Here is a 21,063-nt window from a genome sequence, read left to right on the forward strand (position 1 = left end):
TACTCCAGAGCTGAACGCAGCACTGCAGGTGGGATCTCACCAGAGCAGAGAGGGAAAAATCACCTCCCTCGACCTGCTGGCCACACTGCTTTTCATGCAGCCGAGGATACGGTTGCCTTTCTAGGCTGCAAGTGCACATTGCGATCTGGTGTCCAATTTTTCATCCACCAATATCCCCAAGTTGTCCTGAGCAGGGCTGCTCTCAATCCCTTCATCCCCCAGCCTGTGCTGATACTGGTGATTGTCCCAACCCAGCTGCAGGACCTTGTGCGTCTTCCAAACCTCCTCGTTTAGGACCTGAAATATATTTGGCAGGGAGCAGCTGAGTTTCCAATAGTCTCTGCTTTTTGGTGGCGGTTGGTGAAATTTTTGCGTTTTGGAAAGGTACTTATGTCAGGGATTTGGGATTTCTAAGTCCTGATTTGGCCAAGCCGTGGTGTCTTGTCAGCTGGAGTTTGGATGTGCTTCATCCTGGCTTGCTTGTACATGCAGGCTCACGGTGTGCGCTCAGAGGTAAAAATAGGCTGCTGTGGCTGTGTTTTGCATGAGTCAGGAGGATATTTGGAGGAGGTAGGTGGGCTGAGCTCAGAAACAGAGCTGGGTTTGCAGCAATCTGGAGCTTTTATCTGAATGTAGGGGAGGGTTTGGCTGCATCACTGCAGTTCTCCTGTCTGACTTGCATGTGCCCTTGGGCTGTGCTCTCCACCCATGATGCTTCATCTTCAAGGTCTGTGAAAAATCCAGCCAGCCTATCACGGTCAGGATTTGTCACTGCATGTGGTGTACGCATTAATATTGCCTGTCTCTGGGATAGCTATGTCAGTAGGTAGGTGGTGGAAGCTCCAGGTGCTGCAGCTCAGATTGGTACTGGGATAGTGGAGGTCAGTTCCCGCAGGTGTCATGGGTGGACTGGTGGGACCTGTCCTTGCTGATGGAGGGCTGAAGCATGGAGTCTCCTGAAATCCAGCCTTTCTGTAAATTCATGAAGCTGGCTTTGGAACCCTGGGCAGATGAGCTGCTCACTGGATGAAACCGTGTGTGCCATAGGTCCTGGAGGATTTCCTGACCTTTGCTTCCCAGCTGTATAGGACAGCCTATAAGACTTAAACTCATATAATGTTAATCCTTTGCTCTGTGCTATGTCCCTTCTTTATTAGTGGCATTGGAGGACACATGGCTTGGGAGGGCTCTGTAGAGTTGAGCATGAGATTTCTGCTTAAAGACAGCAGCTTCTCAATGAACAGTCTTCTGAAAAATACCAAGTGATGTTTGGCTTGAGCTCTGAAAATGAAAATAATGACGGCTTTTTGTTTGTGAGAGGGTGGGGAGAGGAAGGAACCGAAGCTCCTCTGTGGCTAGGCTGTGGTTAGACTTTACTGTATCTGCTGCCAGGTGTCTGGGTGTAGCCTTCTGGCGGGGTAGCTCTTCCACTCTTGAGTTTGCTTGAAGATGTGAAAAAGTAATGGCAGAGAAGAGAAACGGTCTCTTAGAACTATTATACATAAGTGTGCCAGCACTGCTGGTCACGGCCCCACGCCACACTGGCTTCTTGCCCTGCTTGAGGCCAAACGATCGCTGAAGAGCTGGGTTCATGTCCAACCTGTAAAGAGCAGGGCTGCGAGAGACAAGTGAGGCTTGTCTGGAACAAGCTCAAGAAAGTCATTAAAGCTCAGCTGAGTCCCATGTACTTTTGTGATGACCACCTTGGTGACATTCAGGAGTGGAAGGAGTGACTGCTCTGTCCACGCCAATCTGCTTACCGCAACGAGGCAGGAGACATCGGAAGGAGCGGGAAAAGGGTGGGAAAAATCTTGAACCAGATTCAAAATAAGCAAATGGAAGTCACTGAAATAAACTGGAGTGATGTTTATGGGGAAGACTGGGGTGGAGGTGAGCAGTGTGCTTGGAGGCCAGAGACCTGTGTATAGACCTGCCCTGCCTGGAAGGTACTCCCTTCGGCTCAGCATCTTTGTAGATAAGCTGGACGTGTATTTAGCAGCACTGTTTTCTTGTGCTGCTCTGGAGGCATTCGTTCATCTCCAGACAACAGACAAATGTCTCCATTTGTTTCAGTTTATGCTGGCTGTAGACATGCCTGGTTGTGCCCATGATCCCATTTGTGTACATCCACCCTTGGGCTTCATGTTTGCTTCTGCACAATGTGTTGGCCTTGTCCTGTCTTGAAGGGAAGTTCTCCATTGCTCCAGGGTTATCACCACCTTAAAATATTAGGTGGTTACATGGAGTACCCATCATGACATTTAGAGAATTGCAATGTTTAGATAATGGCAAGTAAAATGCCACCTGCCCAGGCACCCAAAGACACTCACGGATGTCCAGGATCCTTCGGATGCTGTTATTGCCTGCTCTGGGATGGCCATGGCACATGCAGCTCAGCTGGGTTTATAGCAAGGGCTCCTCTTTGATTCCAGTGTCTGAAGCAAGCAAAGCTGGGTGATAAATGGTGATGGTCCCGGGTGGTGCTGCCTCCTGCGTTAGCAGCAGGGTGGTGGCAGCTCTCCCAGGCTTTTGCAATGGCCCATGTTAAAAAAAGAGGACGACTCAGACTGTTCTCCGGTATTTGCAAGCTCAGAGCAGCTTTAGCATCGTGCTGACGTGGCTGTGACCGGCTTCGCATGGGAAGCGTGAAATGCGTGGGTTAAAGCACCGTCCCTACTGAGCTTGGCCATTTTCCTGGGGATGGGTATGATCTGGAGGGCTTTGAGCGTTGTCTCCTGCCTTGGCATGCAGATGGTCTTGGTGGGAGAAGGTGCACATGGTTTGGTGGATGGGGAGGAGCCAGGACCCAAGGTGGGAGCTGGCGTCTTTTGCTTGAATGTACCCTGGTGGGCACCTTCCCATCCCAATGGGACGCTCTGGCACTATTAGTGCTCTGCGGAGTAACTTGTAGGGCTTCTGGAAATATGGAAATAGTAGGACTGTAAGCTTATTATAAGCATTAACATTTTATTTTAGTTTTGAACAAGTGAATTAAGTTACTGTAAATAGCTTGAGCAGTACTACTTGGCAGCGTGCAGCCGCAACTTGTCATGTAATGGTTTTAATCTTATTTTTCAAGAACAGAGGGAGCAATGGTTTTCTAACTGACTAGAGCCAAATCTGCGCTCATGTCTGTGTCTCTTCCATATCTCTCTAGGGTTTTGTTTGCACAATATTGTAGTGGATGTAGTGAACATATGGGGCTTAAATTCATTTAATAGTTGCAAGAAAATGAGTTTAAGGTTCTTATAGTATTAAGGTAGACATTTCCAAATTCGTTTTTAATGGAACATTTGTTCTCCAAAGATTATTACGCGCCATTAAGTCCGCTGCTGCATGGTGTGTTCTCATGCCCTGGGATGTTATTGCCAAGGGATATAAACATGTTTATGGGGCCACTTTATTGAACGGTGAGATTAGATATACTAAGCTCGAAAATGTCAGTAGGAGCATGAGTGCTTTGTGTCGTAAATCTTATGTGAGAACATCAGGATGTAAATGTCATGCCAGCGTGTAAAACTGGTGCAAATAGAGTTGCGACCAGCTGAAAATGTTTCTCACCAGTATGGCAGCTGTAAATACTGGGATTTATCAGCATTAAATACGTAGATAAGAGCAGGTAGTATACGGGTTTTTCCTTCCCTGGGAGGACTAGATGTGCCACACAGGGGTCATAAAACAGCAAATTATGTTTTAATGCTTCTGTACGACTGACGTGTGTGGGTGTGGGCAAAGCTCCCACCCTGCTGTAATTCTTCATCTCACCACAGGGCAGTGCTGCCGGGGGGACCCAACTCTGCTCATTTTATATATGTGTGTGTGTGTATATATATAAAAAATACATGATTATAAATAAATAAATGTATATATATAAATGGGCAGCATTGTCTATATGTCTGTATGTATCACTCAACCCAGGAAAGAGAAATAATCCTTGAGTATGAGAGTAGAAACAACTCTGCAAGATTTATAGGCTGAGATAATGATTTATGCACTGTGCATAGATACATCTCAGTGCATGAGTTGTTATCTATATATGGATATATAATAGGTAGTACCAGACCTGCTTACCCCTCTCTGCATTGCCATCGTTACCTTGGTGCACAAGCCTTGCAGAGCTTTTTCTATACTAGTATTGAGGGATTTTATTTTTTTTTCCCTAGGTTGAGTGATACAATTAAGTGTCAGCTGCATAAACCTGGTGTTTTGCTGCTTTTATGCCAAAAAGCAGTTGAATTTGCTGGTTTTAAGAATCTGATTCCAAACCCAAGTTGGCTTTTAGGCTTCTTACTGACACACGTACGTGATAACCGAAGACGCAGGGCTTGGCTGCTGGTGTGATTTGGGCTGCCTGTCCATCCTGCGCAGGACCGATGGCCAGCCTGGATGAGGGAGAGGAATTTCGGCTGCCCAGGGAGGTTGTGGAGTCTCCTTCTCTGGAGATATTCAAAACCCATCTGGACGCATTCCTGTGTGACCTGCTCGAGGCTAACCTGCTTCGGTGGGGGAGTTGGACTAGATGATCTCCAGAGGGCCCTTCCAACTCCTACTGTTCTGTGATTCTGTGAATTTGGGATTTGCCTGCAGGCAACCTGTGTCACCTTGAACTGAGGACCACTGAGTCTTCCTCTGAGTAACAGGAAGAGTTAACAAGACCAGGCTGAATTCCTGCTGTTGTGTTGAAATGTGGTGGGTGATAGCATCTATTTATGTGCCCCAGATAATTAACCCTATCGTAAATCTCAGTAGCATGTTTGCAGCCTTTTCTTGTTCTTTAGTGCTGGGGAGCATTGTCTTTGTCTTGGGCTTATTTTGAATAATGAAGATGGTGAGGGGCTTTTTTTCCCCCCCCTCTTCTTTTTCCCCTCCCTCCTTAACCCGTCTCTATGGTTAAAACCAAGCTCTGTGGTTGGTTTGGTTTTTGGGAGACTGCATCCCCCGTGCTGGGCTGGTGGGCTGAGCTTGTATGGTAGGAGAACCCCATCCCTTGCATCTCCATGTGAGACAGTACAGGCACATGGCTGTAAATCAGCAGGGGAGGGAGGTTTGGTGGTTGCAGTGGGAGGAGGGTAGGGATGTGCAAAATGTGGTTTGTACCTTGGCATTTCTGCTGTAGAGCAGGTCGAACGCCGGCTGCGGATGCTCTGAGCACTGTGGGGTCATGGCAGCGTTATCTAGCTTGGAAGTGAAAACTAAACTCTATATATAGCAGGTCTTGATAAGCTTGCTTTAATAGTGAGAAGGATTTGGGTCAAAAATGCCTGTACAAGGCTGTATTGCTTTTTTTATATATGTGTGTATATAAGCATATATATATACACACACTTATAAAGTATCTGTATCATATATAGAGATATATATAAAAATGTCTGTGTATACACACACATATATAAAATATCTATACAGCCTGATATAGATGTTTTTATATGTGTGTATATATGTACACACATATATATAAAATATCTATATCCTGTATAGAGATACAGAAAAATATCTATATTGTGTATATCTGTGTATATGTACACACACAGATATATATAAAAGGAGCTATAAATATGTATCAGACTATTGTTTTTATATATATAAAAAGAAATATCAATATATCTATATCAGGCTGTATAGTTGTTTTTTTAATGTATCTATATATGTATGTATCTGTATGGCTATACTAGGGCTGTGACCTGCAGGTGCAGCTGGGAGGTCTGGTCTAACCTGCATTGGAAATTGTTAAGTTTTAAGCCAGCAGGAAAGACCCTGGCTGTGATATTCCTCCGTGAGCAGCTATTTTTGCTGACACAGCTGTTGTGCTCGCAGAGGCGAAGAGAAATAGTCCCTGTAGCGATGGAGGCGTGCTGGCTCATGAGGAAACCCAAGGTGTGGTTACCTCTGGAAAAAGTGTGTTTATCTCTGCAGCTCACCTGTGCTGACCCTTCGTGTGGTGGTTTAAAACAAGGTGGAGTTCAGCTTGATAAAACCAGGTTAATGAGCTATTATGGAAGAGGTTTGGCTTTATTTGTAGGTTTAACTCCTCATCTCTTAGTACACGCAAGGATGAGCATGCTTTTTGTATTGCTCCCAAAGCTAAAGGGAGGAAACCCTCACCGTCTTGAACCAACATGTCTCAAGGGCTTTTCTGGGGGAAATTCTGCCTTTTTGCTCTTCAGATCCCCTACTAGATCTTCCATTCACCCAGTGCTAACCTGGTGCAGGGTTCCCTATCCCATAACTGAGTCATCCCCCCAGTCTGCACTGGAAAAGGCTCTAAATGCGATTGTAGGTGCTCTGTTATGGAAATATTGATCTTTATAGAGATGCTTTGGTGACTTACCTCTTAATCCAGCTCCTGTTCAAAGCAGTGGCCGCGATGCAGGTGTATGGGTGAGCACGTTGCAGTCTCCCCTGTTCCTGCAGCTGTGCGGTGGCTGAGTACCAGCGTTTTTCCTGTGCCAAAGAGTGCAGGAAACTTTACAGTTAAACTAACGTGGTTAATTTTAGAGTGCATGCGCCTCAATTGGAGCAGCCTATGGGTCTGTCACCCTTTACTTGCACAGCAGGTGTTGAGCACGTTACGGGTGCTGCTTGTTTGCAGAGCTCCTTGCAGCCTGGATTCAAGAAAGGTCTTAATAGTAACGATAATATCTGCAAAGAAAGACTAATCAAAGAAAAGCAAAGCATGGCTGATTGGGTATGGGGGAGAAGCTCTGCTAAAGCTTAGGTCTGCAGCGCCGGGAGGCTGTAGACCCCTGTGCCTCACCTGTAGCTCTTCTGCCCCACAGGCATCGATATCCTGAAGCTGGTGGCAGCCCAGGTGGGGAGCCAGTGGAAGGACATCTACCAGTTCCTGTGCAACGCCAGCGAGCGCGAGGTGGCGGCTTTCTCCAATGGCTACGCGGCCGACCACGAGCGCGCCTACGCCGCCTTGCAGCACTGGACCATCCGCGGGCCCGAGGCCAGCCTGGCCCAGCTCATCAGTGCCCTCCGCCAGCACCGCCGCAATGACGTGGTGGAGAAGATTCGAGGTCTGATGGAGGACACCACGCCGGTAATGACGGGCTGGGCTTCGCGCGCTCTTATCTGATGCGTTGCGTGTCTTGTCTGGCCATGGCCAGCACGTGGGTGCGTGGGACCCAGCTGAGGCCTCGAGCTTAGCTAATAGACAAGCAGCTGGACTCCATCTCCCTCCAGAGCTACTCAGGGGCTTATGTTTAAGCCTTACACAGCTTTTGAGCAGAGCTTTGCCAGACTTGCGAGCAAACTTTGTCAAAGTCTTGACAAGCTCTTGAGTCCTGCGTGTTGCGGTGTGCTTGTATCTTTGAAGGTCACTAGGAGGACTTGGTACTTGAACCTTTGTGTTGAGGAGATGAAGGAAAAAGCATCTCTCTTTCAACTTGCTCTTAAATGCTGTTACTAAATCCCCAAGATTTTATGAGAAGGACCAAGCGTCCTTGAGCCCTAAGTCGTGGTGGTGTAGAGCAGCAAGTCAGTTCCTCCAGGGCAGTGACCGGTGCCATGGGGGAGTCTGTGCATGTTGTCCTCCGGAGTTGTTGCCGTTCTGTGGCAGCTCTGGCATTAAAACAAGCTTTGGGAAAATAAATTGCTGCAGAGTATCCTGTAGCAAGGTCTTAGTGGGGTGTAAGTTGTTGTGAGCTGCCTCAGTGACCTTTGTGGCTTGTTTTGGCCACCCCTGCCTTACCTGTTGGTGTACTTTTGGGGTTTTGGCTCTGATAATTTGGTGGTCTTCTGGAAATAGTTTTAAAGGTGATGAATGAGACTTCTTCTGAATGTGGAAGGCAATGGGACAACATATGGATGGAGGGTGGGGGTGGTCAAGAGAGGTCTCTTTCCTCCAAACCAGTTGGTGAAACATCTCCTGTTGGCCTTAGCAGTGACCCAGACGCAAAGGGGAGTGAATGAGTGGGTGATTGCAAACCTCTGTGGGCACTTGGTGGGGCCTGACAAAGTGGACTTTCATGTATAGCAAAGCTTGTGGGGCAGAGCATTTGTTGGGGCAGGAGATTCACAAATCCTGTTTTGACCATCCCAAACTTCCCTCTATAATAGGGACCGTGGTCCCTTCACCATGTTGCATATCCTGCATGACTTCATTTAGTGTACTGAACATCCTGGTCCCTCGTAACCATAGTGTGAAATCACAGGCTTTGATGCATTAGGAGTCGTCCTGGGCTTTGTTTTTGAGAGACCCTAAGTCAGGCGCGTGCCAAGCATCGCCCTGTGTGACCTGCCCAAATTTTGGATAGGTTTGCCTTGCCAACTACCTGATCGCTCCTGCTCCCATTCAGTTGCTGTTTTCTTCCTTCCGGCTCCTCGTAATTAAGCAGCATGTAACTTTCTCATTTCCTACCGTGCTCCAAGACGTTTTCTTTTGTATATCTGTATATCTATATATCTATATATCTGTATCTATCAAAGATGAGAAAAATGAAATTAAAAGCCTGAGACAAAGCTGTGGTTAGGAAGACAGGCAGAGAAAACTCTCGTTTTGCACATGTGAATTGAAGTTTCAAGTATGTACAACGTCCCAGAAGGACACGTTATCCTCTTGTTCTACCGGAGGAGGTAGTAACCTCTGTCCTCTTAGTTACTGCTTTGACTCTGAATATTACAGCAAAGCCCCAGGCTAGGACATCAGATAAAACATGGGGCTTGTTTGTCAGCACACCACCTGATTAACGGACTTGGGCTGTGTAGCACTCCATGCTCCTGAACACTGTCCTGTTTTGGCCAAGACTATCAGGTGGAGCTTCTAAACCAGCACAAAAACGCGAGTGGTGGCTCCAGGGTTTATCAGACGACCCGTCAGGGTGGTGTACTCCCAAGGTATCCATGAGCTGTTTGCTCTCCATAAGAAAGTGCCCCTAACTGAAAAGGCAGCAAGCGGATGCTCCAGAGAATGAGCAAACCCAAAGCTCGTGGATACTTGTGTGCAAGTCTTCTGGACTTGCCAACCAGCTCTCCTGGAGGAAGTTGCTCTTAGTTTTTTAAAACAGTATGGTGTGTTCCCCAGCATCCAGCAGCACCTGGAGCCTGGTGGTCCCCCATGGGTTTTGCTTGTTTCCTAAAAATTAGTAAAATTGGGTTGCTGATCTTTTGAGCAGGTGGCTCCACATGAGAAATGGGGCTCCTTTCAGCAAAGGGGGTGTTTTTTAACAAATTCACCTGAGCTGGCACATGCTTCTCCTCCCTCATGCTTGTGATTGGGCTTTTTCGGATGGTCATAGAATCATTTACGTTGGAAAAGGCCTTTAAGATCATCCAGTCCAACTGTTGACCCAGCACTGACAAGTCCACTGCTAAACCATGTCCCTAAGCACCACATCTATGTGTCTTTTAAACACCTCCAGGGATGGTGACTCAACCAGTTCCCTGGGCAGCCTGTTCCAGTGCTTGACAACCCTTTCGGTGAAGAAATTCTTCTTATCCTTCCATCTAAACCTCCCCTGGTGCAACTTGAGGCCCTTACTCTTGTCCTATCGCTTGTTACTTGGGAGAAGAGCATCCCTCGTGATCAGCCTTAGGTGTTGGCCATTACTCTGCCCTGAAGGTGCTGGAGCGGTTGCTGTGATGAAGCAGCGCGTGGGCTGTCAAAACTCAAAAGCACCCCAGGGGTGCAGATTCAGCATGGCAGCATGTTGTGGTTTTGCAAGGTATTACCTGCTGTAACCTGTCTGCCGCCTCTCCCTGAACTGGCTTCCGCCCTGTGGATGCGAGTGGTAATGGAATGGCCCTGGGAGGGATGCAGAAAGCTGCGGGAATTGGTTTGTGCAAGGGAGACTGAATCCCTGGGGCTTTGTGCTGGTGGCCGAGCTGCATCGCAGCGGTCCAGACCATGAGTGGTCAGGGGAACCGATTGCTCAGTGCCGGCAGCTGGCATTGAGGTAGTTCCATTTGTTTAGGGTTTTTTTCAATCTGCTGGTTGGAAGGCCTTTAATTAGAGCTAATCCAAATTTTGTTCTTGGTCATTTGTCTCTCTGAACACAGACAAATCGAGGCAGCTTCCTCTCCGTATGGAACTAGTTTGATCTGGAGGAGCGGGTTGCCCCATTGGTGGCAGATGTAAGTGCTGCGCTGCACCTCTCCAGCAACCAGCACTGCAGAAATGGTCTTGCAAAAAAAAAAAAGGAACAAAAAAAAAAAAAAAGCTTTTTGTGCAGTGGAGGGAGTGAGGACTCTCATAAGCAATGCAAATGCATGCGTCCTCCCTGCAGCTGACAGTGTGAAGCCCTTGGGGTGACCCAACCCAGCAGCAAGCATCCAGCCATGCTGGTGTGTCTTAGATGAGCCTGGGAGGGATGTGTGGGTGGCTGTGCTGCCCGTGATTGCCCAGCATCCCTGGGTGCAAAAGGGCACTTCCTCATCTCTCCCCATAGCCCTCTATCACAAGAAAGCACCAACACCCCCAACTCATAGGTAGAAATTGTGTTATTGAGTGACATAACTCTCAGACAGCAAATTGGTACCCTAAACCTAGCCAGGCTCCCTTCGCCGTCCCACACGCTATCGCATCCTTGTCCCAAATCCTTTATCTGATGTCTGGCTTCAGCCTGTGAAAGCTGCTCTCTCCTGTAAGTGCTTCATTCCCCCAGCAGCCTGTCGGGCTCCGAAATCCGCATATTTACAACCCCTGATAGGAGTAGGGGAGTTATTGGGAGTCTCAGGAGTGTTAAGTGTGGCAGGAGCATTTTCCTTCGGGTAGGGAATGGCTCCGCTGAAGGCTCGCCGGCTTTTTCAGCTGTGGGAGATTATGCTGGTTTTGCATTGCTCTGCATGAATTTAGGTTAAAACGAGATTAGCCCTCTGAGTCGCTTTGCTAGGGTTTTTTTTGCAGCTGATCCAGAAAATATGGTGAGCGCAGCATCTGTGGGAAGGTTTTTTGGGGTGCATTTAGCTCGTGGGGCTTCTGTTAAAGGTTGGCCCTGGCCACGAATGCTTCTCCAGCTCGAGGTTTGCAAAATCTCTCCCCTTGCAGGCAGCCTTGCTGGGCAGCGGCGTGCCAGCCTGGGCAGTGTTTAGCGAGCACAGGCACACTCCAAGTTAATGGTGCTGCCAACGACAAAAATAGGGGATAGAGGTGGGGAAAGGGCAAGGTTTTTCACTGCAATTCTCCATTTTAGGGTTAAAGTCAGAAAAACGCAGTGCAGGCACTGGGTAATGGGATATTTTTTTCGAGGTGCATAACAGCATTTTGCAGATACCAGGGGGTGTCTGTGCTCGCCCAGGCTGGCCTAGGGCGTTGCTGGCACGGCTGGCTGCGTTGGCTACCGTAAGTGTCCTACCGTGAGCGGTGCTTTAAGCTCTTATCTTTTTATTTATGGCTCTGCTGGCCTCGGCTGAAATAATTCAGAGAATGGATGGAGGGGAAGCAAACAGCCTTGCTCAGGGCATTCAGCAGCACAGCCTTAGCAAAGCTTAAAAAAAATAATAAATTAATAAGGGAGATATTGAAAATGGAGAGGGGGAGGCTGCAGCCCTGAGCCCAACGAGATTTAGTTCCACGGCTAATTGCATGCTGCGGATAATCCCATGAATCAGCAGATATGTTAGGGCTGGATCTGGTGTGAGGTTAAGCTGTGGGGTTTTGGGGGGGTGCTGGAGGAGAAGAGGATGTGAAAGCAGCCTCGTGTCCAGGCATGTGGCTGTGGCAGCGCCTTTTGGCTCCTTTTCTTCCTCTTTTGCCGGTCAAAACCATAGTGGTGTGTTGAAAGCCTGGATCAGCGTTCCCCAAATCCAGCCCCCCCCCAACAGCTCCTGCCTATCCCCTTCATCTCCTCTTTTGGCAAAGCAAAACTGGGCTGGACCCAGTAATTAGCAATTAACTTTGTGTTGGCTTAACGTCACACATCGGTGGCGGAGCGAGGGTGAAGCTGTTGGATGGATTTCCCAGCTGAGGGGCTGTGGTCTGAGGGCTGGGAAATGCTCAGGCAGCCAGGAAAAAAAAATTGCATGTGATTTTTTTTTTTTTTTTTTTCCTTCTGAACTTGCGTTGGATTTTATTTGAGGCACAAAGCTGTAGGATAAAGTGGCCAGAGCCCCAGGGAAGGGGCAGGGCTGTTTGGGTTTTGCTGGAGTGGGCATCACTGTTTTCCTCCAGGTTTGCTCTATTCCATGAATTGTTTTTTCAGCAAACTGAGGTTGGGTTTGAGTTGAGCTGGAGAATGTGCAATAAACAAAAATTTAATAATTTATAAAAATATAAATAATACAAACACAAAAATATAAACGTTATAGTAGATGCAGTTATAGTTGAGGTTTCCCTGCTGTGGTAGCCACATGTCCTTGGGTCTGTGTATCTGCAGTATAATGGCCTTGGGAGCATAAGGTGAAGCTAGAAGATTGTGGGGTCATTACAAGCCGAACATGATACTCACTTACTCGGCCTGTAATTGAGTTTGGAAACTCTACATCACAGCTTCCTCAACTCTTCCTCATGGTTTGAGTTGAAAAAGTGGGTGGGCAAATCCATAGAAAGGAGAAGCTACCGGGAGCTCTCATGGAGACGCCATCTCCTGCTTGGAGAAGCACTTGGCCCACGGATGGCCACAGCCAGTGGAGAAGAGCTGCTTCGTCTGTGGATGTCTGCATTTTGGTCTTGGCATCTAATCCCTCCCCAGACCCAGCATTGCCTGTCCTGGGTCGCGTGAGGCTTGACTTGAGTAGCTCTTCTCCAGAGCTGCCTTGTGTCGAGGGAAGATGCCTCCACCGCAGAGGTGGTGTCAACTGCTCTTCTGAAACCTGCTCAGGGAGGTGAAGGTCATGGAGAGGATGTTTGGGCTTGCCCAGCCCACCCTGCTTCAATGTGCCAGGGTTTCTCCTGCATCCCCTCCGGGCTGTAACAGACCTGGGAATAGGGCTGGTGTCAGCCAGCCGGGTGTCATCTTTTGGCAGAGAATCTGAGAAATGGCCGCCTCGGTGCTAAATTTATCCCCCCACATCCCAGGAGGGTGCACAGACACCCTGTGCAGCAGCAAATCTGCCACCGGCTTTTATTACTGCCTGGTTGCTGCGGGAGGAATTACAGGGAGGCATCGCCCAAGGGAGGGGAGGTTTTTAATGCCTGTGACTGCTCCTTCCTAACGTTAGCGCAGCAGCTGCAGTTTCTGTTTGCCCAAGTTGGGCTTTTATTGCGGTACAGTAAAACAAAGGCAGAAAATGGGACCAACCAGTTCAAACAGAGCTGTTGGGAGCAGCTGTGAAAAGAAAACAAAGCCAAGCCTATGTGTTCTTCTGCACTCATCCCCTTCTGTCCCCTTTTCTTCCTTTTAGGAAGGGCCTTCACACACCCTGAGCTGCTTAGAGCATCCTCCCAGATGGACTGGGATCCAAGAGGGTGTCAGTGCTTGAGCCGCATCCTAAAGGGCTGCGAGTACACAGAAGCTTTTAGGATTTTTTTTTTTAACTTTTTTTTTTGGCATGGCAAACCTCTTGCTGCAGTGCTCAAAAAAGAAAAAAAAAAAAAAAATGGTAAAGAGAAAGAAATAATTGGCGGAGCGCCCCGGTACGACTGACCGGTCGCAGGAGGCTGCTGATGCGTCAAAGCCGCCGCGGCGCCTTCGGTTTTCACGCTGGACTGTGCATCTAACAGTGTCCCATGTGTCTGTCTGTGCAGGTGCAAATGCAGCCTCAGTGGCAAGCGCAGGACCCCTGCAACGATGACGGGAAGGTGAGAAATGCGGTGGCTCTGGAAAGGCAAAGGAGCTGCACGGGGGTGGGGGGGGGGTTGTTTTTACCAGCCAGAGCTGGGTTTCACTCAAGCACTGCTGTTCTTAAAAATAGGAATGGCCAAGGTGGTTTCAAGCAAATGAGTCATGGGCTATGAACAGTGTATTTTTACACCTATTCCACAGGCTTCACCTCGCAGCAACCTTTTGCTTTCCCCGGCCTTTCAAAGCCCTCGTTCCCACTCGCTTTCTTCCCGCGGTTTAAATATTAACACGCATCCGAGCATCCTGTTTGCTTTGCCTCAAGCTTGCAACCGTTCAGCTATTTGGAAAGCTTTGGGCTCCCAGGACAGCTACAGTCAAATAACCTTGGCTGATTTTTTTTTTTTTCCTAGCATGCTTTAGCAGCTGTTTAATTAAACTCCAAATGACTTGCTTCTGGGAAGGGTTTTTCCCCTCTGCTGGGAAGGCAGAGCCGGGGCAGCCAGCTGCTCCCTGCCCTCCCTGTAATTGCTCCTTGGCTGTCAGGCTACTTTTTGGAAATCGAGAGGTGGATTTGTGGCTGGATATTAAATAGATGAGTTGCACGAGGAAAAACTAACCTCTAAAGCCTGTTAGTTATTTTTTTTAAAGGGGAAATCGGAGCGTGTTGCAATTTGGAAAGTGGCCAGCCACTGTTCTGGTCCTTCCCTTGCTTTTCCCTGTTAGGCAATCGGCTGATTCTTGTCGATGAGCTGTATTGGAAAGGGAGTTTCAGAGGAGAAGGCAGATTCTTTTAATTAAAAATTAAAGCTGACTTTTATTTTTAACTTGCCTATTGTGTAATGTGCTGAGCTAGAACAAATCCTCCCCTGTTTATTTTCAATGGGGAAGAAAAAAACCAAACTTTTATTCTACCAGGAACAGGCTTCAATGTTAATTTAATGTGAACTAATGGCCATCTCAGCAGACATGTGATTTGTGGGTGGTGAATTCCTCAACATGGATGAGGAATGCACAGGCACAACCATGCTGGCGCGGAGGTGGCTCAGCAGCTCTCTTTCCCACAGCCTTTAATCCGAATTTTGCATTTTAATTCCTGGGTAGCGGGCAAAAGCATGTTAGCAGGAATAGCCTCGTCTTCCCTCTGTAGAAAGAGAAAACAGGGTTACAAAATGCTGTTGGGAGAGTAGGTTGCACTTCTGCCAAGGATGCAGGGTTTGGGAAGAAGTTAAATCTTAGGTGGTCCTTAAAGCAACCTGCTTGGGGGAACTGGTGACCTGCAGAGGTGCCCAAGCTGCCAGCCAGGGGTGTGGGGATGCTGCCCCGAGCCTCTCATCCCTGCAGGGAATGGGAACGAGAAACGCTCTGCTTGAGAATTGCATCCCAAGAGGATGCTGAGAGGCAAAGGAGGGTAGATAATGTTGGCTGCCGCTGTGCAGGTAGCGAGGAGACGCAAGAAGAAAGATGCAGAGTATGGTCAAATTAGGAAGAGGGTTCACACTGGCACCCAAATGGTGCCGCTTCCCAGTGCGGTGTGTCCCAGCAGTGCTTGCTGCTCCCTCCCTGTGTCGTCGGGACTGTGGAGTCAAACGCTCGCCTTCGGCTCGCATCAGGGTAGCACAAAGCCAAGGCACTTGGGTGACACTGTGGTCAGTGCCAGCCCCTGCGTGTCCTTCCTGGCCCTGAGCTTGGAGTCTGGTGGGGTGGATTTCTCCATCACACTTCAGTGGGGTGTTCACAGCCGCAAGGGTGAGATGGGGCAAACAGATCACGAGCTCGAGATGCTACCAGTTTAGCTGGTCACAGGAGCGTGCTGCAAGTGGAGATCCCCAAGGGGTCTCGCAGCTCTCGCCCTGCTCCGGTTGGAGGCATGGAGCCGGGGCTGTGCCTTGCTTTTAGCAAACGGTAGCTGTGGAGCAGGTTTTTGGGGGAGCTTACTTGCTTGGGCATCATCACCCTTAGCCCTGAAGACTTATGGGCTCTAATAAACTGAGAGTGGGACGGAAAACCAAGTTAAATGCTCTGCTGTGGTCTCACGCGCCATCCTGGTGCTGGGGTTGCTCCTACCAAGAGTGCAGATGGCGTTACCCCTCCTGCCTGTTGCGCACTGACATGCCAAACACCAGCGCTGATGTCCACCCCAGGTCATCTCCAGTGCCCGTTCTGGGTCAGCATGTCCTCTGGGAGGAGGAGGCTGCCTGAATGCAGGGACCACTCGCTGAGGAAGGGCTGGGGTGTGTTGAAAGCTGGGATGCAGATGGTTTGGAGTGCGAGCCTGTTGCATAGCATCCCCCTGAGTTAATTTTCCCTCTCTTTCTTCCCTCCCGAAGCTGGAAGTTGACAGACTGGCGCTGCCGGCGAGCCCCAGCCCACTCAGCCCTGCACCCAGCCCCAGCCCCAAGCCCCCCGAGGCGGCCGTCCTCACCGTGGAGCCCTCTCCTTCAGAGAAGAAATGCTTCTTCGTCGACGAAGCAGAGCCCCTCCTGCGGTGCGACTCGACCTCCAGCGGCTCCTCCGCGCTCAGCCGGACAGGCTCTTTTATTACCAAAGGTACCAAAATCAGCCCGAGGGGGAGTGGGAGGACCAAAGGGATGACATGGCCTGTCCCCTGTGGTCAGCACACGTGGCAGAGCTACCTAACCTGGTATTGTTAAAGTAAACAACTGAGAAAAGTGGCTCTCCAGGATATGACATCCTCATTCCAGACCAGAATATCCTGTCAGCAGAGGTGATACAGATTTGAGAGGGGAAAACACCTTTAAAAGTTTTTAACTCTTTGAAGTGCTGCCAGAGAAGTTGCAGCATCCCTGGATGTTTGCGGGGCGGGGGGGGCGGTTTCTCCTGACTTTTGGCTGTGGTGTTGGCCTGTGCGTTATCGCATGAGATGAAACCAGAAAAATGTTGTTTCAAGATTGAATTTTTTTTTTTTCCCCACCCTTGGTCCTGCTTGCTACAGTGTGTGACTTGATGTAAATCACCGTTAGTCACCCCCCCTTTTTTTGAGAAGGTTTAATTTACTGCATTTAACTTGCTGCGTTTAACCTCCTTTAACTTCTGATGAAGGTGAAACACACGGCGCTCAGTCAATGTACCGAATTTATACTTGGGTGCGGAAATGAAGCTGACCCAACGAAAACAACTCAAAAGAGCAGAATTCAGCTTTTTTGGCTCCCCTCCTACCTTCACTTTTCCATATTGGCCATTCAGCATTTATAAATGCTGTGTTTGCTCTAGCGGGATCCTGGATTAGGTGCCTCAGCACCTCTGGCTTCTCTGTCTTCTCCCCTCCCCATCACTCATCACCTTCCACCTTTTCCCTCAATTCTCCTGGTGGTGTGTCTCTCCAGGCACCAGGGGATGGACCAAGGTCTCCCAGGAGAGCAAGCCCTAGTTAGCGAAGGTCTCTCGAGGGGTTTCTTGACCGCCCTTTCCTTTCCTTTCCTCCTACAGAAAAGAAGGACACCGTCCTGCGCCAGGTGCGCTTGGACCCCTGCGACCTGCAGCCCATCTTTGACGACATGCTGCACATCCTCAACCCCGAGGAGCTCCATGTGATAGAGGAGATCCCACAAGCCGAAGACAAGCTGGACAGGCTATTTGAGATCGCCGGAGTCAAGAGCCAGGAAGCCAGCCAGACCCTCCTGGACTCTGTCTATAGCCACCTTCCTGACTTACTGTAGGCACTGGCTCACCACGCACTCTCTGAATATCTGCTAGAGCTAGCTTGGCACTCGTTAAGACGACTGACAATACGCAGGCAGGTTTTGTTGTAGAATATATGGCCAGTATTTTCGTTGAGGTGTCCTTGGTTTCTGGAGGGGGGGCAGTTTGCCAGTGTTGCACCCCTCCACCTTAACTGTCGCTCAGTCCAAGTCTTTGCACCCTCTGCCCCCTTCCCGAGCATCTCTTGTCCTTGTTCTCATTCCAATCAGATCGGTCGATGCACTTTAAAAAAAAAAAAAAAAAAAAAACAAAACACCACACCAACAAAAAAACCCAGGCAGTTAATGAACTAAAAGACCATGAATCTGTTGTAATTTAACACATTGAATTGGGGATTGCTCTGTAACCCACTTCTTCTGTCAAAGCTGTCACTCAGAGTGACTGTCTCCCACCACCTCCCTTCGCCTTGGAGTGGTAAATGGCAAAAAACACGCAAAAAAAAACCCCAACCACCCCAATCGTTGCTGGTTGCCGTCTCTTAATGCAGCTAAGCTTCCCACCCGAGCTGACTTTTTTTTTTTTTCTAAAATGTACTATTGTATAGCTCATATCCATTGCTGTGATTTTACTAGCACGGTTATTTATTGTATGGTTTTCACCGGGACAATGCATCGTGCTCGCACAAGCTGAAGCAGAAGCGCTTTAAATGCAAAGAAAAGGGTCAGTCCCGCCAACCTTTGAGGCGATGAAAAGGTCCTTTGCCTTCAAGTCGAATGTAAGGAGTTATCTTGCCTTGCCGCTTGCGGGAACGGCGGGGCCCCGAAGGGAGCCGGTGCTGGATGCGGGGAGGCGAAGGCGGCTGCCGGTGCTCCTGCTCTCCTCGTGGTGTAAGACTTAAACCAAGCTATTGCTTTTACACTCGTGTCTCTTGTTTTTTATACAGACGTGGCCGATAGGTTCTCCAAAGACCTTACCTGGTCTTAATAGTCTCTTCAAATCACACTTCACTTTTTAATAAGAGAAAAAAAGGGGGTGGGGGGTGGGGGGGGAAAAAAGCTGCATTGTAAGAAGTCTGTCTGATTATATTTGCAACTATTATGCTCCCGTAACGAACAGTCTGTACTATGCTCAGTTTGAAGAAATCACGATATGAGGGTGGCATGTGCCGCCCCGTGGGAAGGGGTGGGAGTGGGGGAAGAGGGGAATGAATTGAAAAATTGCCTTCCAGTGTACTAATTTATTAATAAATACTAGGTGTTTGTTACTTGACATGGTTCTGCGTTAACCTCCTTAACACCTGCCTCTGCTCAGGGACACCTGGGTTGGAGCAGGGGCTGCTTAGGGTGCCTGTGGTGTGGTGAAGAGGGAGATTTTGGGGTTTGGGGGTGGTAAGGGGAGGTGTCTCCTTTAGCTTTGAGGCTAAAATGTGATTGTTCTCTATCGATAACACTGCCTTGAGTCCTCATGGTCACTGCTGGAGTGCTCTGCATCCAGAGGGGGGGATGCTTCCCTGCAGGGCAGGTCCCCACACTGAGCTGGGGTGGGGGACCTGTTAATCCCTGTAGCGGTGAGCAGATGAGATGGCTGATGGGGCTTCCAGGGTTGGTTTTTGCAAGCTCTCCAAGGCTTTAGAGGCATTTTGGAGGGGCTGAAGTATTGATTTTCCAGGATGCAGCTGCTGTGCTGAGTCACTCCTGAGTGAAGGTTTTGCAGTCACAGCGCTTCTCTTGCCCTGTTACATTACCAATGTCCTTAAAACCTCTGCTTCCAAATAGCTCATCCCTTGTTATTCTGTCTACGAATGGAAACCTTAATGGGACAAATGCTTCTGGTTTATGCTACTGTCATTTTATATACTTAGCTCCAGAGTGTTTTCTGTTAACTAGGATGCTGTGTTTTCCTTCTGGCTGGCATTGAAAATGGCTGTTACAGGACCAGACGTAGGTACAAGCTTAGAACTTTTCAACACATGGACAGATGAAATACAGTGCAAAACAGCAAGAGCCTTTATTGGGAGTGCTGGGTTGGGGTTTTCCCTCACTGGCAATGAAACATTGAGCTCTTGGTGGCTGCAACATGTCTTCGAAGCATCACAAAGAGATGGTGAGTGTGGCTCGTGTGTCTGGCATACACCGGGTTGCTAAAAGCAGTATTTTGAGGTGGAGCCCAGTACCACCCTCTTGGCAAGTGGGGTTTTTTATCTCCGTGTTGGGAGTGGTGGTGATTGCTGTTGATCTGCCTGGGCACGAATTGACAAGGGGAGGAAAGGTGTGCGATCATGGGCTCAATCAATAGCTTAAGGCAAACACAGACTGCCAGCTTTAAATTCTCCTTAGCAGGCTCTTGGAGTGGTTCCAGCTGGGAAACTGGGGATTTGTCTTTTTCTGATGGTCCAGGTTCTCCCAGTGTAAGCACCAGAGCCATTGTGCCACCCTCCCAGCGCTCTGCTGGCCCCATCCTGGCAGCTGCTTGCATATTCTGATGGGTTTTGAAGGTAAAGCAAAAAAAACCCAGCAGTCCTGGGAACGGGATTGAGCAGCCAGCTGATGGGACGCCACAAAGCAGGCGTGTTGTGGAGATGCCTTGGCCAGGAGGTGCTGAGGAGGCACAAGGAAGCTGTAAAAGCGGGTGCAGGTGGGTCCCTGGACTGTTGGGCTGCGTTTTAACTCCTCTTGGTGGCAGGTGGTGGGACAGGCCAAGGTCTGGGCAATCCTTGGCGCTGTTTGTGCTGTGCACATTTCCAGCATTGCTCCCTCCTTTGCTCGCACCTGGATGTTCGTCTTGTCCCTGGGTCCTATTTCCAAGCTGTGCCCTCTAAGAAGCCCTTTGCTATATAGATATGTATATGTGTGCGATATATTTAATATATTAAAATATTATATGTTAATATATACTACACAATTTTCTATATTATGATATTTGTGTATTTTAAATTATTTTGTTATTATGTATTTGTGTATGTGTACTCTCTCTATATATACACACGTATTTTGTGTATCTGGGGGTGTGCAGGGGAATGTCTCGGAGCAGCTGAGCCACATGTACAGGCGGGGTATTTCCTGGCAGCGTGGGAGGTGTGAGAAGCCACAAGCCCCGAGCCCCCACCCTTTTTCTAAGCCAGCTCTCTTACGCCTTAAGAAAATAAACCGGGCAGGTAGGGCCGCTGGGTTCATGACCTGGAGGCATAACTCCACGAGGCAGGGTGGGGAGAGATTGTCCTTGTCCTTGTACATGGCGTATGTGAGGCATCCCAAGCAACGCACAAGCCTTGCCTGCCATGACACTGGTTGTGGTGTGCAACTCAAATGTGTGAAGTTTTTTGCTAAATGGGTTTAGCAAGGTAAGGCTGAGAATAGAAAGACCTTTGTAAATGTATATAATATGTATAAAGATGCATTTTATGTGAAATAGGAGTTAAAAATGTACTCGAAGGGGTTTGAAACGCGTGGCTTTGCTTTGCCCCTTGCCTGGCCTCACTTGCTTAGTCAAGGTGTTTACCAGGAGGGGGGATTTGGGTCCTGGGGCGTCAGCCCTGGGTGGTAGAGCCTGTGAAATCAGAGGGGACAGAAGGAGACGAGAGTGCAGCTGTGCTCCCCTGCTCTGCCTGCCGCGGGCACCTTGCATCAGGACAGAGACCGAAATTTCTTGTGTAGATCACGCGAAACATCAACTGCTCCAGTCCCGCTTGCTGCAGGCTGGAACAGGAGGTGTGGAAATTGCAGCTCCCCCAATGTCACAGTGT

At 48.8% G+C, this 21,063-nt stretch overlaps 1 protein-coding gene across 1 annotated transcript in view; it reads left to right on the forward strand.

Annotated features, from left to right (window-relative positions):
* TNFRSF21 (TNF receptor superfamily member 21) overlaps positions 1–17,338 on the forward strand; it is a 33,770-nt gene extending 16,432 nt beyond the window's left edge. Inside the window, exons 4-7 of the mRNA XM_086461635.1 lie at positions 6,777–7,042; positions 13,625–13,678; positions 15,989–16,208; positions 17,109–17,338. Coding sequence (XP_086317761.1) covers positions 6,777–7,042; positions 13,625–13,678; positions 15,989–16,208; positions 17,109–17,338 — 770 coding nt within the window. The remainder of the gene's footprint in view (positions 1–6,776; positions 7,043–13,624; positions 13,679–15,988; positions 16,209–17,108) is intronic.
* Positions 17,339–21,063: the final 3,725 nt, after the last annotated feature.

This window comes from Leptosomus discolor, chromosome 2, assembly GCF_034619465.1.
Source record: "Leptosomus discolor isolate bLepDis1 chromosome 2, bLepDis1.hap2, whole genome shotgun sequence".
In the NCBI taxonomy this organism is placed as follows: domain Eukaryota; kingdom Metazoa; phylum Chordata; class Aves; order Leptosomiformes; family Leptosomidae; genus Leptosomus; species Leptosomus discolor.